Raw genomic sequence first — 18531 nt, 5'->3', positions numbered from 1 at the left:
AGGTAAGCAAGTAAACAAGAAAACAGGTAAGCAGGTAAGCAGGTAAACAGGTAAACAGGTAAGCAGGTAAGCAGGTAAACAGGTAAGCAAGTAAACAAGTAAACAGGTAAGCAGGTAAGCAGGTAAACAGGTAAGCAGGTAAGCAAGTAAACAAGTAAACAGGTAAGCAGGTAAGCAGGTAAGCAGGTAAACAGGTAAGCAGGTAAACAAGTAAACAGGTAAGCAGGTAAACAGGTAAGCAGGTAAACAAGTAAACAGGTAAGCAAGTAAGCAAGTAAACAGGTAAGCAGGTAAGCAGCAGCAGGATCAGAGGTCTTTGGAAGCGTTTCAGCGGTTTCTTCTCGTTATTTCTCTCTTACTCGTTAAGTCGTGTTTGAGTCCGTGTTTTAGCTGCTCTGGAGGACACGGACAAAAATTAGCGAAGGCGTGTCATTGCATCGCGCCGGTGAAGCAGCTGAAATTACCGCGTTCATGCGGGTGTTGTGCTTCCGTCGAACCCGAATCTACTGCAGATCGTGTGACCCAGGTGTGAATGCTGACTGTACATTAAAAAGCCAGATGTTAGCAGGCAGGAATGAGGCTCCAGAGACAGCTGTGGAGCTGCTGTGATTGTCATTTTACAGAGGGGGTCCCCCAGAGGGAGGCCCCCGGAGGCCCCCGGAGGAGCCGGCTGAGGGTCTCTGATAAACCATCAGGAGAGCGAAGACGACGTCATCTGTAGTTATTGACCCGAAAACACCAGAGAAACTTGACGAGTCACAGAGTGAATGAAGGAGAGAAACAGAAACCAGCAGACAGGAAGAGGATCAGAGAAACTCTCGCCCGCAGACCGTCTCCGAGGTCACGTGACTCAGCCTGAGGTCACGTGACTCAGCCTGAGGTCACATAGGTCACATGACTCACCATGTTGATCTCGGGCTGGAACACGGCCAGGCTGAAGTCCAGGTTAAACACCTGCAGGAAGTCAATGATCAGACCGGCCACCAGGCGTCCTGCAGGGGACACCAGAGAGGACACAACGCCGAGTCAGAGAGGACACCTGTCAACCACAGGACGTCCTCAGCTCTCGCTGAGCATGTTTAACCCCTGAGAGCCCGCTTTAATATCACTCACACCGCACACAAAATCCACTTTTCACAATCAAGCTTTAAAAATATTCTACATTAATGTGATTTTTTTCAGCGCCTGACTTTTCCATGTAAAGTGATGCTGGTCCACCTGTCCACTCGTCAGTCATGGTTAACTGAAGGGGCCACATGTGGGCCATTGATTGGGCCCTGTGGCCCCTCAGGTTGAGGGGGCCCTTAATTGGCCCTTGTGGCCAATTGAAGATGCCAGTTAGGAAATGTTAACCAGTGAACTTACTACGTACTATTTACTACTTATTGCGTACTACCTGCTGCCGCCAGTACGTGGTCGGGCAGTGGCCCCTCCTCCCCTCACACACCTCAGCGGCTCCTTACTAAAATCAAAACGCAGGAAGAACTTGGCTCAGCGGCAGACGCCCTTCAAAATCTCTGCAGAAACTTTCTAGGTATTATTACCTACTTTCACTGAGTTCATTTCTTTGAGCCAACATCAGTCCTGACCATAAATATCAAATATTCATGCGTTTTCTGAGTTTTAACCCTTTAAATGCCAGGTTTTCTTGTATGATGCCACTCTGATTTTGGATGAAAACAAATACATATTTTCACAATCTGGACTACGTTTAGGACAAATGCACGAACACAGACACAATTATCACAACATGAAGAAGAAAAGAGACTAAAATGAGACAAACAGTCCCTAAAGGGTTAATGTCTGACCCCACAGGTTCAGAGAGATGAAGGTTAATGATCACGGTGAAGTTTTCCTTCATTTATACTCATAACCTCCATATTTTGTGTTCTTTTTTTACTTACTAAAGCACTACATACGTCCTATCGATTTTTATTTATTATCAATAACAAATCTTGTAAGTGAAATTATCTCTCTGAAGTATCTTTTGTATTTTTGCACCTCTTGCACTTTTGCTGTTTTTAATGTTGATTATTATTTAAATGTTTTAATTATTTGGTAATTATTTTTACCTTTTAAATTTCATCTCTTGTTAATTGTAAATCTGTATCCTTTATTGTTTTTATATGTTATTGCTCTGTAAAGCACTTTGAATTTCCCTGCTGTATGAAATCAGCTACAAATAAAGCTGACGAATGAAACCTAAAAGAAATGGTTCAAATTACCAAAATAAAACAGTGAAAAGAGCCCGACAGACGTCCTCAAAGCATATTTTTGTATCTGAAAACAAAACTAAATCTAATAAACTTTTTTTCTGAGATTTTAGAAGCTGAAAATATCAAATGACAAATGAAAATGTTCTAAACTGGTATTTTTTTAAATCATGAAATCATAAAAACATGTTGCAGCATCAAATTCAGACAAAAACCAGTAAAGTTTATCAGTTTGAACTGAAATATTCATTTATATTCATTTATAAACACGATGGTCCAAAAGGATTTACTGATCATCTCTTTCTTTTAGTATTTAGGTTTTTCCACGCGTGAAGCTCTGAGGGTTTCAGCACTGAGCTCACAGCGCCGCCCTGTGGACACCAACATGGACTACAACACGTCTCTGAAACCTGGAGCCACTTCAGTTTTTCCACAAGATTTAACCCTTTAAAACCGAGAGGATTGCTTTCATTTCTGTTGAAAACATGAACAAAAGACAGCAAGCATAAAACTGGTAAAATAAAAATAAAACCAAACTGAAGTTATTTTGTAATTATTTAATTTGTCAAATTCATTCAGCTTAAATTTTCAGGAAGGCCAGACACAAACTTTTTTTTACGTTAAAACAAATATATCATTCAGCGCAGAAAACTGTATTTCTGATGATCTTTATCTGGTTAACATGTGTTACAGAATATTTATGATTTTTATTTTTTGGGCATTTTTCCGGGTCATTTCCTTTTTTATTGTTTTTTTTACTTTCGTTTTATTGCTAATTTCAGGTAATTTTCTGAGAATATTTTTATTATTTTTAGCTTGAAGCTGAAATCGTCTCCAAAACGAGACACATAAAAGAGGACAAAGGACTCACCGTCTTTAGTGTTGAGACATTTCTTCAGGTTTTCATTAATCAGTGGAGTTTTATTCTGAAAGGACAAAAAAACAAAGTCAACATGAGACATCAGAGAGACATGAGGACAGAGGACAGGACCTGAAGTCAACATGAGACATCAGAGAGAGACATGAGGACAGAGTTTACCTCCAGTTTGTCCTGCTCCTCCATGGCCAGGAACACTGCAGCCCTCATTTCTGCCTGCAGGAGCAAACAGGTGAGACGTACAGGTGAGACAGACAGGTGAGACAGACAATCTGGAAAAGACGATGACAACAAAAATACTCTCAACTTTCACACCAATAAAAAAATAAATAAATGAAAATAAATAACATTTAAACAATAATAATAACTAATTAATTCAAATTATTGATGTAAAATGTTTAATAATAAATTATAACATATTATTATTGTTATTATTATTATTATTATTATTATTATTATTTAACATTTTGCCCATTTTAAAATTAAGAATTTTAGCAATATTCATTCGTTAAAAAATATTTAAAAACATCAAAGGCACAGACACCTCCCTCCTCTAATACATAAACTACAGTCCCTAACTGAAGTAAAAGACGTGAAAACTAGTTTTAAAGTGCAGTTTAGTAGATCTGTTGGAATTACTCCGCTCTGAGATGTGGAGCAGTGAAAGTATAAAGAAAGTAAAAATACTCAAACGCAGTAAAAGTACAGCTTTAGCACAGCTAGCTCACGGCTACATTAGCATTTTGGCTAACAGGCTGTTAACACTAAACATCCGCGTATTTTCACTCTCCGTTAACAAATCCGTTCGCGTTACCGGACGAATGACAACACCTGAACCGAACACCGCCGGTGTGACCGGGAAACTTCACCGGCCGCCGGCGGCTAACCGCGCGGCTAACATTAGCCTAGCCTAGCTAATTAAACTCTGGCGGACCTTCAGCTTGTTCAGGACTCCGTTATTCTCCAGATTCTGGATCAGCAGGTCCCGCAGCTCGGTGTCGTCCTCTGTGGCTGACATATTTGTTTGCTTTAAAATTATATTTCTTTAATTTGAGTGTTTTAGCCTGAAGCTAACAGCTGCTGTCAGGACAACAAACCAAAACAAACCACCCGGAAGTCTTCTTCTTCTTCTCCTGTTTAAAATCGGCTCACTCACAACGGAGTGTCAGATTCACAGAAGAAGAAATTAACCCTTTCAAACCTGAGCACACTGGTTTGATTTCTTTTTTCAAATACGCTTAACGAGGCAACCAGTAAAAAAAACATACGAGAAATTTACCTGAAAATACGAGAAAAAAAGTAAAAGCAATAACAAAAAATGACCGAAAAATTGTGTGTGTGTGTGTGTGTGTGTGTGTGTGTGTGTGTGTGTGTGTGTGTAAAAAACCATCAGTAAGCACAGCACGATATGTCACATGTGACTGAAATCTCAGGCCTGTCATATTTAACCCTTTGAAACCTGAACAAATCCGACTAAAAAGAAAAAACAAAAAGAGAAAAAAATACTTTAAGAACATTAAAAAAAATCTGTAGCATTATTTTAAAACTAGAATTATAAAAATTATAAATATAGTTTTTTTTATGTTTTTCTTTTTTTCTATTTTGGTTTAAGATTTAAGATAAGAAAAGATAAGATCATTCTTTTATTAGTCCCATAACGTGCAGATTTGCATTATTTCAGCAGCAAATGGAAATCAAAGCCGGTATGAACAAGATAAATGAAGCAAAAGAACAAAATAAAGAGTTTAAACTCTGACTGATTCAGCTTCGCCGTCGAAAGGACAGATACAGGAAATCTTTCCTGCCACGAGCCATCCACCTGTACAATAACTCACCTCTGTCTGCTCCTTAAACTCTGCTCTGAGCTCCATGTCATTTATGTTATTTATTCAGATACTCTCGGTTGTCTTATATTCCGGTCAAATTTTGCTTACTGTACCTCTGCAACTGCAGTCACTCTGCACTTTACACTTGTATATATGTATATATGTATAGTCTTAGTTTTTAGTTTTTTAAGCGTATTCCTTTTATATTCTATTAATATTGTTTGCTCTTTACTCTTTGTTCTTACTGTATGGCGCTGCTACACCCCAATTTCTCAGTTTTGAGATCAATAAAGTATATCTATCTATCATCTATCTATCTATCTAAACAAGACGCAAAACTCAAGAGTTAAACACATATTTCCACCTGCTGCACAGGATAACTGAGTTTAATCATCTCTACGCAGCTGATTTACACGATTGTCCTCTAACCTTTTACTTTTTTTTCATTTCTTGACAAGTTGTCATTGATGAAAAGTTTATTTTTCAGGCCCCTCAGCCCCTCAGCCCCTCTGACCCGGGCCCCGGGCCCCGGAGTCTGCAGGAGCAGCACTGCTACTGTTACAGAGTGGGGGGCCTCAACATGTGTGTGCTCAGGGGCCCATTGAGACAAAACCCCTTCATCAGGAAAACCAACGGAGGAGGAGGAGAAGAATAAAACACAGTAAGGAGGAGGAGGAGAATAAAAGATTTGAAGGAAGAAGAGGAGGAGAATAAAAGGCAGTAAAGGGGGGTAAAAGACTTGGAGGAGGAGAGAATAAAAGACTTGGAGGAGGAGGAACAGAGGAGATGGATGTGAGAGGGAGAAGAAAGGGGAGGGGGGGCTCGGAGGGAGGAGGGGGAGACAGACCGAGGAGGAACAGGAAGAAGAGGAGGAAGGAGCATCATCACCATCATCCCCAGCAGCAGCAGCAGCAGCAGGAGGAGCAGCAGGAGGAGCAGCAGGAGGACGCACAGACACTCGGACAGACCGCCGGCGGATCACGGAGCCTCCGCCGCCGCCTCGGAGCCGCTGCAGCCGGACGCCGGAGCCGCACAGCCGGCCGCACAGCCGGAGCCATGGCCGCTGAGGAGAGCCGATCCACGGCCTGCACCGGGTCCAGCCTGCTGCAGCCGGTCAGCGAGATCACCGACCTGCCGCTGGACCAGGTAAGACCCGCCGGGACCGGAGCCTCCACACGGAGCCTCCGGAGCTCCGGGGCGGAGACCGACTGCTGCCTCTCAGACACACCGCGTACAGAGCGACATGCTCGGACAGAGAGCGGCGGAGCGGCGGGCTGGAGGCCTCCTGGTCCCGGAGCTCAGCCCGCCGCTGATGGAGCGTAAACACGGTTTTTGTCTCGTGTCGTCGGTGAGATGAGATGGCAGCAGTGTGTGTGTGTGTGTGTGTGTGTGTGTGTGTGTGTGTGTGTGTGTGTGTGTGTGTGTGTGTGTGTGTGTGATGACATGAAGGAGGATGTTAATGAAATCAAACGGGCTCCGTAATAACATGAGAACATTTATTATATGATGTTATAATCACATCAGTAAAACTGATCCAGTGTGATCTGCAGAAATCAGACAGCTGAGTGTGAAACCTGCAGCTTAAACAGTTAACCCTTTGAGAGCTGAGCGTGCAGGCTGGATTTCTCTAAAAACATTAAAGGCAACAAGAAATGACCCCAAAATCAACTACAAACCAGTAAAAACTTATAGAAGGTCGCACATTTTTGTTTGGCTTGTAATTAAACTTAATTTATCAGTTGACTAAACGTGTTAGCCTGTTTTACTGTTTTACTACATGGTATATCATTTTATTATTTTATTTTAATATTTTAACTTGTTGTTTTTTATTGTACTTTGTGCTGTTATAGTTTCATTTACCTCTTATTTACTGTTCAGAGCATTTTACAATTTATCTATTATTACAATTCCAATTATTATTACTATTATTTATTGTATTTTATTTATTTATTTTTATCTTTCGATCTGCAGTTTTTATCCTGCCTCAGCTGTTTCCTCAGTTATTGCAGCAATTCCTCTATTTAGATGAGTACTCTTTTTTTATATGTTTTACTTAATTACAAAGTCTTGTTTGTATTTATGTGTGTGTGTGTGTGTGTGTGTGTGTGTGTGTGTGTGGTGTTATTGTATGAAGCCATTCATGTCACACTTTTGTTTATATGAAAAGTGATTTTACACAAATGAAATCAGAATGACTGAAGAAAATTACCTGAAAATTCAAAAAATGTGCTAGAAACTGATAATAATAATAATAATAATAATAATAATAATAATAATAATAATAATAATAATAATAATAACTCAGTATGTTAAAGGATTTAAAGTGAATAAAATATAATCAGCCTGTTTTTTTTAGTGTCTGAAAATCACAGTGGTCGTGTTTCCGTGACCTCAGAATGAGGCGTTTGTATCGCCACAGGAAGCAGGTCCTCGTCTACAGAGACCGCCATGTTGTTTCTATAGGAGCCCAGAACGGACAAACCAAACTCTGCTGACTGACAGAGACATTCAGCGTCAGGACAACAGGTTTTTTTAAACAGGAAACGTCTTTACGGAGTGTTTTTGGTGTAAATCAGCTGGTGTGAAAGTGAAACCTGTTCTGACTGAAGGTGATCAGCTGATCGTCAGCCGCAGACTCTTCTGTCATCAGTTTACACACACATTCATTATTCATCGATAACAAGCTGCAACTCTCTCTGTTTACAGAGACAGCAGACGACACAACAACGCAGACATGCTGTCTGTCCCCTGTCCTCTGTCTGTGGCGTCTCTGTGGTTTTATTGTTTTCATTTTAACTTTTTTACGAGACGAGAAAAAAAATCAGCATTATATTTTTCCTACAGAGGTCCGGGCGAAGCCCCCGAGTCCTCTAACCCGAGACACGGTCCTGCTGTCATTCATGTCCAGGTGTGTTTTCCTCCCTCGGTGTCGTCTGCAGGTGAACTTCGTGGCGTGTCAGCTCTGCGCTCTGCTGTCGGCCTTCTGGTTTCGTCTCTTCCTTCATCCCAGTAAAACCAGTCCCTTCATCCGGCACGTGGTGGCCACTTTACTGGGACTCTACTTCGCTCTCTTCTGCTTCGGCTGGTGAGAAAAAATAAATAAATTAATAAGTAAATATATATATATATATTTAACTATAAACCAACTAGGAAACGTTCCCACAACATTGGCATCTTAATCTAATGTTCAAAGAACGTTTTGAGGGTGTTTATCATTTCTAATAATGTTCCTGGAAGGTTAAATGCTGAGATGTTACAGCAGTTATAATGTGCAGAAACCTTGAAGATTACATGAGTTACAACACTTTATATTCTTATTTCCACATTTAACCTCACAGGAACATTCTTTGAAACGTTCTCTGAACATCAGATTAAAATGTTTTCTTGAAAACATTATTTAAACTTGTAGGTAACATTAGTCAGTGATGTGGGAACGTTTCCTGCAGATACTGTGAGCGCAGTAAAAGTCTTAAAGTCCGACCGTGAAAACACAGTGAGGCTAAACTCAAGTGTTAATCGTGTAAATACAATACTTTTAATTTCTTCCATTATAGAAAAATAAAGAGGTAATAAATGTTTGTTTCTCTGATGTTTGACTGAACTTCCTGTTTGTTCCAGGTACGCCCTTCACTTCCTGGTTCAGAGCGGACTCACCTACGGCATCATGATCCTGACCGGAGTCCAGCACATGCACAAGTGAGCGTCAAAGGGTTAAAAGTCATTTTAATGTGAGCGGACAGTGAAGAATATCTCTTGGGCTGCACCTATCGATTATTTCTTCTCGACTAATCTAACGACTAATTCATTGTTTTTTCTAAAGAGTTTTTTAAGCGATAGATTTCAAAATTAGCCTAATTTTTACTGCATCAGAGGAACTGCAGGTTCTGGCTCACAGTGACTGAACGTGTCGTTCTTGTTTTCAGGTACTGCCTCCTGGTGGCTCTCAGCTACCTGAGTCTGTGCCAGATCACCCGAGTCTACGTCTTTGACTACGGCATGTACTCTGCTGACTTCACAGGGTGAGACACCTGGTTCACACCTGATTCTCACCTGAATCTCACCTGATTCTCGTCTCCTTGTCCGGGCTCTGTCTGTTTGATCTGAATCATGTTCACACCCGTCGTCTCTCGTTTTTACCTGCGTCTGTTGTCTCTGCAGGCCGATGATGGTGATCACACAGAAGATCACCAGCCTGGCGTTTGAGATCCACGACGGTGAGATAACAACGTGATGACACGCAGAGCTGTTGGAATATCTGATATTTCTGCTCACGTATTTTTATTTGTCTCGTACAGGAATGGCACGAAAAGAAGAGCATCTGACTCCAGGACAGAAGATTTTGGCGATAAGGTTTGTTTCAGCTACATGGATACTTTGATCAGATATATGACTGTGCAGTTTAAGACTCCGTCCAGTTATTTCATTTATTGTATTATTAACATCTTGCTTTGCAGCAGCTGACGGATGAATGTGATGAAAGCAGCTCCCAGTGTAGAAACCAGTGTGTTGAGCAGAGTCTTACTGGTTGTGTGTGTGTGTGTTCAGGAGGATGCCCAGTCTGCTCGAGTACTTCAGCTACAACTGTAACTTCATGGGGATCCTGGCCGGACCCACCTGCTCCTACAACGACTACATCGCCTTCATCGAGGGAGATCCCCGCCGCCACAGAGAGCCAGAGACCGACAGGAAGTCCAAGCGGAGGCAGAGCGAACCGTCGCCAAACGTACGACACACGACCGCAAACTCAAAACTCAGCATCTGAAACATCCTGACTCATATCAGCAGCTTTATTTTTATATCTTTAACTGTGAAACATAAATTCACACTGCAGAAGAAATTACTTAAAGAATGCTTCAAATCTGAGAACTTGTGGATGTACTCATACTGAAATATGAAATATTACCTTCAGACGCTGCAACATCCTTCTGCTCAAACAGTTTAAAAGATTTTAAGACTGTTAACCCTTTGAAACCTGGATCCACAGCAGCTTTCTTGTTCTGTGTTCTGACGCCTTTCACAAACATTTAATATTTTTTTTTAAAAACTTTTTTTTCTAATTTCTGGCTCATTTTGGGGTCATTTCTCGTTAAACCACTCATTGCCAATTTTCCCAGGTTTCAAGATCAAGACAACTTTATTTATCCCAAAAGGGCAATTCCGTTTACAGTCGACCAATCGCACAAAACAGCACAGACAGTATAAACACACAGTCAACAGCAGCATTCAAACGCAGCTCTGTCGGTGCGACGGATCAACGGATGGACAACCGGAGCATAGCAGCAGCAACACACAGACCACTGCATGGGCAAAAACATACACATACAGCGACAAGAATAAAATAAATTCATAAACCATGCTGCTCCCCACATTTACTGACCCTCATGACCATCAGTTAGGCCTGCTGCTGTCAGCAGCATTTAAAGTCTGATGGCAAAAAGAATAAAAGAATTCAAATATCTGTTAGTTTTCCTAGTTTTCAAAGGGTTAAAGCTTCTCGTAGTGATTAGCAGGGAAGTTGTAAATATTTGATATCTGCAGATACCGTCTGATACGTATATTCATGTCAATGACTCAGCTGCAGAGAGAAAACTAAACCTACAAACTAAAGACAGAAGACAGACTGCTCTCAGGTTTTATCGGAGATGAGACAGCAGCCCCGTGTGTGTCTCCTCAGGTGGAGGTGGTCCGTAAAGTGGCCACCTCCTTCTTCTGCCTGCTGCTCTTCCTGTCCGTCTGTAAAGTTTTCCCCGTGGAGCGAAACATCGACGACGACTTCATCGCCAACATGCCATTCTACGCTCAGGTGGTCTACCTGTACCTGTCCATGCTCACCACCAGACCCAAGTACTACTTCGTGTGGACGCTCGGTGAGTGTCTCACGCCTCTCTGCTCTTGTCTGTCTCTGTGTTGTCTCAGTGTGTCTTTGTCTTCCTTCAGTCTTCTGTAAGCTGTCAAAAAGTCTCTTTGTCCTCAAGGTCTCTCCACACGCTCAGATTTCTGGACAGAAAAGACTAAGTCCAATCAGACATCCTCAGTGTCCAGTCCTGCTTCTATTGGACTCCTCACCTGTCCGCAGTGATGCACAGGTGTGCTGCAGGACACTGTGACATCACTGGTGGGTGTGGCTACAGGTGGAGCAGAGGACACCTCTGACCACATGTTGTTATGATGCGCCTCGCCTCCGCAGGACACCGACGGACTGACTCCTGTCTCACCTGTCCTACCTGTCTCACCTGTCTCACCTGACTCAACTATTTCACTTGTCTTACCTGTCCCACTTGTCTCACCTGTCTCAACTATCTCAACTGTCCTACCTCTCTCACCTGTCTCACTTGTCTCAATGGTCTCAACCGTCTTACCTGTCTCATTTCCCTGACCTGTCTGTCCTGTCTCACTTCTCGCATGTCTCAACTTTTTCACTTGTCTTACCCATTTCACCTGTCCTACCTGTATTCCCTGTTTCACCTGTCTCAACTGTCTCACTTGTTTTACTTGCCTCACCTGTGTCAACTGTTACTCCTGACTCACCTGTCTCAATTCTCTTACCTGTCTCACCTGTCCCACTTGTCCCACCTGTCCCATCTGTATCACTTCTCTCAGCTGTCTTGCATGTCTCACCTGTCTCATCTGTCTCACCTGTCCTACCTGTCTCACCTGTCCATCACCTTGTTATCTCTGTCCGTCCTCAGCTGATGCCATCAACAATGCCGCCGGTTTTGGCTTTAACGGTTACGACAGTGACGGCTCTCCTCGCTGGGACCTCATCTCTAACCTGAGGATCCTGAACATCGAGGTGACGACCGTCCACCTTCATCACTCTGTCCTTTTCTCCGAGTGTCTCTGATTTCATCCCTCTGTCCTTGTCTTTTGATTTCTCAGATTTTGTTCATCCAGCTCAAGTGTTTCTGTTTTCTTTCAGTTAGCAACCAGCTTCAAAGTTTTCCTCGACAACTGGAACATCCAGACGGCTCACTGGCTCAAAAGGTCTGAACTCATTTCCTCTGTTTCACTGTTTCTGCCGGCAGGAACAATCCAGGACAGTTTTCAACTCAAAATCCCAACAGACGAAATTCGACCAACTCCTCAAACAATCGACTGGTCGATGGTGGACAAATTAACCCCTACGGACTGTTTGGGGCATTTTGTCCAGATTGTGTATTTGAGTGTAATCAGTGAATTTCCAGCTCAGCTCCTACAATAAGTCTACAAAAGTTTTAAAAAATTAAACAAACAAAAAAAAATGGCAACATTTTTAAAAGAATAACAATATTGCCATTTTTTTAAATCACTAAAAATTTTAAAGAAAAAAAAACACCAACAATTTTGGGGTTGGGTTTGGAAGGCCTGTTTGCTGTAAAAATGTTGGCGATTTTTCTTTTTCCTACAGAGGTCCGTGCTTGGCCCCCCATGTCCTCGAAACGTAGAAACCCCCTGTGTCATTTCAGTTTTCTCTGTACGTGAAAATAAACGTAAAACAACAGAAGCTTCACAAACTGTCAGCTCTGCTGCTCGTTATGTCTCAGCAAAGACTGAAAATCTGCTGAAATATACTGACGTCCCTCTGTGTGACCTCTGACCTCTAGGGTATGTTACGAGCGATGTCCCTACCACCCGACAGCAGCCACCTTCATCCTGTCAGCCATGTGGCACGGAGCGTATCCAGGATACTACCTCACCTTCCTCACGGGCATCGTCATCACGCTGGCTGCCAGAGCGGTGAGCTAACCCTGCTAACCGTTAGCTGTCCCTGCTAACTGTTGGCTGACTGCTAACCGTTAGCTGACTGTTTTTGCTAACCGTTAGCTAACTAAATGACCGTTAGCATCTTCTTCTCTCAGGTGAGACATAACGTTCGACCGCACTTCCTCCAATCTCCGACCCACAAACTGGTCTATGACGTCATCACGTGGGCGGCCACTCAGATCGCTATCTGCTACACGGTGGTGCCTTTCGTCCTGCTGTCCGTGGGTCCATCAATTAAGTTCTACAGGTCAGTGACCCAGGCTTAACCCAGGCTTAACCCAGGTTTAACCCAGGTTTAACCTGGGTTAAATTTTTTGTCAATCTTCAGAAGTCTGAAGATTCCTCACAAGTCTTTAAAAAACACAGAAGTCTTTCACAAAGTTGAGTATAATTAAGAGCTTTCAGGGGTTATTAAAGACGTTTCCAGGGATTTTTAGCACTCTTTGGAAACTATAAAGACTTTTCAGGGTTATTAAAGACTTTAAGGAATATTATAAATATTTTTGTGTTATTATAGACTTTTTCTGGACTGCTTAACACTTTTGGGGAATAAGACATTTTATCTGAGTTATTTAAGACTTTTTGGGGATATATTAAAGACAGCTAGTGTTATTAAAGACTTTTCTTGATCTTTAACAACTTTTTGGGATTAATTTATTTCAGCTTTAATCACTTCAGGATTAACTTTGAGTTAGTCAGGTTTAATTCAGGATTAATTTTGCGTCAGTCAGTTTTCATTTAGGATTAACTTTGAATAAGTCAGCTTTAATTCAGGATTAACATAGTGTGTCATAGAAATGTCATTAAAAATTCACTATGTCATTAAAAAAGTTGCTCTGTCTCCACTTGACTCAAACTTGACGTTAGCTCACCTGAGATCTCCTCACCTGTCCCGTCCTCCCTGCAGATCCTGGTACTTCAGCCTCCATATCGGCTGTGTTCTGCTCGCCGTGGCGCTGCCGGTCAAACCGCGACATCTCCGCCTCAAAGACCAGCAGAAGAGCGTTTTCCAGGAGCCGGTCCAGCGCCGCCCGGAGGCCACAGACTGCAACTGCAGCCAGAAAGAGAAGACCACATGAGGACGAGGACCCTGCCGACATTTTGTTTTTCATAAACTTGTACAGAAAGACGAGGAGGTGAACGGACCGTCCTCCTGTCCGCCGTACAGAGAGGTAAACCTGTATTATTTGGACCGACAGGACGATAAAACGGCCGCCGTCGTACCTGATGATCTCACAACACCTATAAAGAAGTGCGACTGCCAGGAAAGCGTTTGGACTCAAACTAACAAACACATGTCAACATTTTTTGGATCAATCTGCAGTGATGGAGGACACACATATAAACACACATATACATACTGTAACTTCGTACGCAGCAGCTGCCCCGGACAGTCATCAGTCTGCTCTGCCGTCAGAAACCTGCGGACCGTCCTCCTGCAGAAATACATGAAACAACGGAGGAACAAATGAAGGATGAACGGGAAACTGACTGAACAATCACACGAACGGAAGAAAGCAGTGAAACACCCACACACGTAAAAAACCACAAACGTAATAGAAATCTGCAGCTTTTAATGAAGGCTGATGATCCCACAAACGTAACAGCAGTGAACTCCTACAAAAGTAACATGAAGTTTCCTGCAAATGTCCAGAAAAGACATCTATGGGACGTCTTTTCTGGATGCCATATAGATGTCTTTTATGGACATTTGCAGGAAATTTGGTAATATGTTTGTAGGAAATTTATTATTTTGGGATTATTACATTAAAAACTGCAGATTTGGATTACGTTTGTAGTTTTTTCGTTTGTGGTTTATTCCATTTATAGTTTTTTTACGTTTGCGGGTGTCACAAGCAGGTTAAAGAAAAGTTCAGAGGAGACGGAGTGAGGAAGTGATGACTGAGGAGGTCGATGAACGGGGGAGCAGGCCAGTGAGTTAGTGCATAAAACGAGTAAACGAATGAACAAAGAAATAGATGTTTTCTCGTCCACATTCCTCCGGACCGTCTGACCGTCATCGTGTTATTATCTATTAACCCATAGCGTCTCAGTATGAATTAGTTTGAAGAAAGTGCCAATGATTCCTCCGCTCAGTCGCCTTGTGTTTTACGAGAAAAAGGACGAGTGTTAACTGTAGTGTCGACGAGGACGATGTGTTTACATTTGTGGATGTTTTTGTCCAGTTGTTATTTATTTAATTTATGTAAATCCTAACAGACGTGAGTTTTAATGGAAGATATGTGGAGAGCAGGAGCTTAGCTCGGACCGCTGTAGGAATATTTCTTCCTTTAAAATTATTGTTAATATTATTGATTTTTAAGGACTTTTGACCATCTTTTTTTTTTCTTGAAAACTTTTTGTTCTTTTTCTGTGAAACATTTTGGCAATTTTTTAGGATTTTGTTTTTTTTCTTTTCAGATTTTTATTTGTTTATTTTAGACTTTTTGACCATTTATTTTCTTTTGAAAAGTTTTGCCATTATTTGTCTTTTAAACTTTTAAACTTTTTTTTTCTTTTTTGCAGATCGTTTTTTCTGTACATTTTTATGTTGTGATTTTCAAGGTGTCGTTTTCTTTTGCACTTGTCTTTTTCATCAGACATTTGGGGTGGGTTTTTTTCTTTTACTTTAAAACTTTTTTGCCGATTTTTGTTTCTCTTAAATTTTTGCTGCTATCCTAATTAAAACTTGACAAAATAACACCATTTATCAGGGCCAGAAACTGTAAAAATAGAAACTATTGTTGGACTTTCAAATTGCCAACAGGGACAAACACTTCATGCCCCCCCCTTCTCTGATAAATAAAGATTAGTCCCTATATATCACCAGTCTTGGTTGAGAAAAAGTTTGGATTCACTCTTATCTTCCAGCCCTAACTGTCCGTGTTTCCTTTGCAGAATGTCCTCAGTGTCCCCGTCTTTTCTCCTGTTTCCACATGATTTCGATACTTTCAGTGAGGATGATGCTGATGAATTTAGAGGCTCTGCAGATTGTTTGACTCACAAATATTAATGTTCTCACAGCGAACCAGCCACCTTCTGTAGGTTTGATATGGACAACATGTTTGTTTGTTTGTTTGTTTGTTTGTTTGTTTTTGTAAATGATGTGATTAAACTCGGATTTTTTTGACACTTGACATCATGTGTTTATCTGTGTTTGTTAATGTTTGTGCGATCAGCTGTGTGACGGCTTCAGGTCTCCTCTCCTGCCGCCAATCAAACGTCACATTCGCCAGGTATCAAGCGTGATTTTCTTTTATTTTAAAATTTTGTTGATTTTTCAAAATATTTGCAATACTTTATTCCGTATACTATACTACTTCTGTATGATACTTTATTTTAACAATTTCTTCATTCTTCATTCATCAATCATTTCAACAAATTTCTCTGTATAAAGGTTTTTTGCGATTTTTTTTTCTTTTAAAATTTCGCCTTTTTTTTCCAATTGAAAATTTTGGTGATATTTACAGAAAACATGGGTTCCAAACCTGGTGGCCCGCCAAAGCAAATAATCGCCAAAATTAATCCATTAATCACAGCCAGAAATTGTAAAAGATTAATTAAAGAAATTATCTTTGGATTTTCAAATTGCTAACGTTCCTTGAACACATCACGTGCGTTGAATGTGTTTTCCTCAGGTCACTCAGGGAGGCTCAAAAAAATTATTTGTATTTATATATTTTAGATTTGGCGATATTTGTAAAACATGGCATCCAGGACTAAGGACATGGGTCAGCTTCGTCAGCTGTCCCCTGGAGAAAGTCCGGGCTGAGACTCAGCTTTGGACCTGCACTTTACTGCACTCGTTGTGCACTTTGACCCCTGATTAAGTGACCCTGAAGAAGACTGACTCTCTGCTGTTAATGAGTAATTATTATTTCTCAGACCATAAAATCCTGATAATAAACTAATTTTTCCATGCCGAGCCTCCAGCTTTATTTTAAACAGAGTCTTCAGGTATGACATATTACTAAAAGCAGGACAACAGTTTAATGAGCACAAATCGTTTCCAGTGTCTTTACTTTTTTGGGCCCCACACAGAGACACAGGAAATGAGTTAGCATTTTACTGCTCACAGCTGCTAATGACCAAATCCAAGGACGGTGAAGGAATGACAGCAACGCTGAGCGGCTGGGACTGGCTGCCTGCACTGAGTCAGGTTGGACTGGGTCAGAATGGACTGGGTCAGATAGGACTGGGTCATATTGGACTGGGTCAGATAGGACTGGGTCAGAATGGACTGGGTCAGAATGGACTGGGTCAGATAGGACTGGGTCAGATTGGACTGGGTCAGATAGGACTGGATCGGGTTGGACTGGGTGGGGTTGGACTGGGTCAGATTGGACTGGGTCAGATAGGACTGGGTCAGATTGGACTGGGTCAGATAGTACGGGATCGGGTTGGACTGGGTTAGGTTGGACTGGGTGGGGTTGGACTGGGTCAGATAGGACTGGGTCAGGTTGGACTGGGTCAGATAGTGCTGGATCGGGTTGGACTGGGTTAGGTTGGACTGGGTCAGATAGGACTGGGTCAGGTTGGACTGGGTCAGATAGTACTGGATCGGGTTGGACTGGGTTAGGTTGGACTGGGTCAGATAGGACTGGGTCAGGTTGGACTGGGTCAGATAGTACTGGATCGGGTTGGACTGGGTCAGGTTGGACTGGGTCATATTGGACTGGGTCAGATTGGACTGGGTCAGGTTGGACTGGGTGGGGTTGGACTGGGTTAGGTTGGACTGGGTCAGATAGGACTGGGTCAGATAGGACTGGATCGGGTTGGACTGGATCGGGTTGGACTGGGTGGGGTTGGACTGGGTCAGGTTGGACTGGGTCATATTGGACTGGGTCAGGTTGGACTGGGTGGGGTTGGACTGGGTTAGGTTGGACTGGGTCAGATAGTACTGGATCGGGTTGGACTGGGTGGGGTTGGACTGGGTCAGATTTGGGTGAGAATGTCATGGATTCAGAGCACGGTGGGACATTCCTTCTTTATTTTAGGATTCACAAATTTGCGTCCCATTTTCCTTGTCTCAAAGTCGTTGTGTTTGTGGTTAGATGTGTGCAATAAGGTCAGTGGCATCAGAAAGTATTTATGAATATTTAATATGTGGCCTTTGCTGGGTTTTATCATCCATCTGCAGCCATTGTACACTACTTTTATAGATATTTTCCAATATTAATGTATGATCACTTTATTGTTTGCCCTTTATAATATTGTTGTTTTATTGCTACCTCGTTTTTCTTTCTTAAACTTGTTAAGAAAAGTTCGATATGAATAGTATATTTTAATCATTATAAAAATTATTATTAATATATTATAATTATTATTACAGAAATTGACTGCTTGTAACCAGAGCGGGCCTCTATATGAGACAGGCCTTCATGGCGATTTCATTTTTCTTTAAAAATTTTATGTAAAAAAAAAAAAAAAAAAAGACATTTTTTTTCTGTAATTTGTTTTGTTTTTTTGCCAATTATTATTATTATTATTATTATTATTATTATTATTAGTAGTAGTAGTAGTAGTAGTAGTAGTAGTAGTTTTAACAGTGATTTTTTAAGTGAAACAAGATTTTTATGTATTTATTTTTATTCCATTAATATTGACCGTCAAACTGGAAATGTCTCGGGTTGTCATTTCCGAAATCTGGTCACCGTTATCTTGTTAAATATTAAAAAATAAAGTGACAAAATGCCTTCCACAGTTTGGTGACTAACGAAATAACTGATATATGAGTGTATAGTTACGTACTGAGGTCATTTCATTGTCTTTTTGATGGATGTTTTCAGCGTTTTGTCACGAAAATAAAGCGGAGTCCATTTTTAAAGTTTCCCATTGAAACAACGACAAGACCTTCAAAATAAGAAACCTG

General features: G+C 41.4%; 2 protein-coding genes across 7 annotated transcripts in view; one reads left to right on the top strand and one right to left on the bottom strand.

The window, feature by feature from the left end:
- The window catches only part of cep43 (centrosomal protein 43), a 28912-nt gene extending 24676 nt beyond the window's left edge, over nt 1-4236 (bottom strand). For 2 of the 6 annotated variants that reach the window (XM_088089820.1, XM_088089822.1), the window contains exons 1-4: nt 4025-4233; nt 3253-3306; nt 3085-3139; nt 904-992 (exon numbers count right to left, since the gene is read on the bottom strand). In XM_088089820.1, coding sequence (XP_087945946.1) covers nt 904-992; nt 3085-3139; nt 3253-3306; nt 4025-4108 — 282 coding nt within the window. In that variant the 5' untranslated portion in view covers nt 4109-4233. Of the gene's footprint in view, nt 1-903; nt 993-3084; nt 3140-3252; nt 3363-4024 lie in introns of all 6 variants that reach the window. The other 4 variants (XM_088089821.1, XM_088089824.1, XM_088089825.1 and 1 more) reach the window with 3 other exon arrangements.
- A 1554-nt stretch (nt 4237-5790) lies between these two features.
- On the top strand, nt 5791-15796 carry mboat2b (membrane bound O-acyltransferase domain containing 2b). Its single transcript, XM_088089829.1, has 13 exons — nt 5791-6062; nt 7856-8001; nt 8535-8612; nt 8840-8935; nt 9075-9130; nt 9212-9266; nt 9462-9639; nt 10591-10783; nt 11606-11709; nt 11836-11900; nt 12500-12632; nt 12755-12906; nt 13567-15796. Exons 1-13 carry the CDS (start codon nt 5973-5975, stop codon nt 13736-13738), a joined length of 1518 nt encoding a protein of 505 aa, XP_087945955.1. The 5' UTR covers nt 5791-5972; the 3' UTR covers nt 13739-15796.
- The last annotated feature ends 2735 nt before the right edge of the window (nt 15797-18531 follow it).

The sequence above is a fragment of the Plectropomus leopardus genome, chromosome 16, assembly GCF_026936395.1.
Source record: "Plectropomus leopardus strain MGB_pleo_1.0 chromosome 16, ASM2693639v1, whole genome shotgun sequence".
Taxonomy (NCBI): Eukaryota; Metazoa; Chordata; class Actinopteri; order Perciformes; family Serranidae; genus Plectropomus; species Plectropomus leopardus.
Note: the sequence above shows the minus strand (reverse complement) of the source record. Positions and strands in the feature narration are given on the sequence as shown.

What these genes read in the sequence shown, in the direction of transcription:
- mboat2b (XM_088089829.1), top strand. Translation starts at nt 5,973, where the DNA reads ATGGCCGCTGAGGAGAGCCGATCCACGGCCTGCACCGGGTCCAGCCTG. An exon ending in TACTCTGCTGACTTCACAGG is followed by an intron (nt 8,936 to 9,074) that starts GTGAGACACCTG and finishes TTGTCTCTGCAG; the next exon opens with GCCGATGATGGTGATCACAC. An exon ending in TCACGCTGGCTGCCAGAGCG is followed by an intron (nt 12,633 to 12,754) that starts GTGAGCTAACCC and finishes TTCTTCTCTCAG; the next exon opens with GTGAGACATAACGTTCGACC.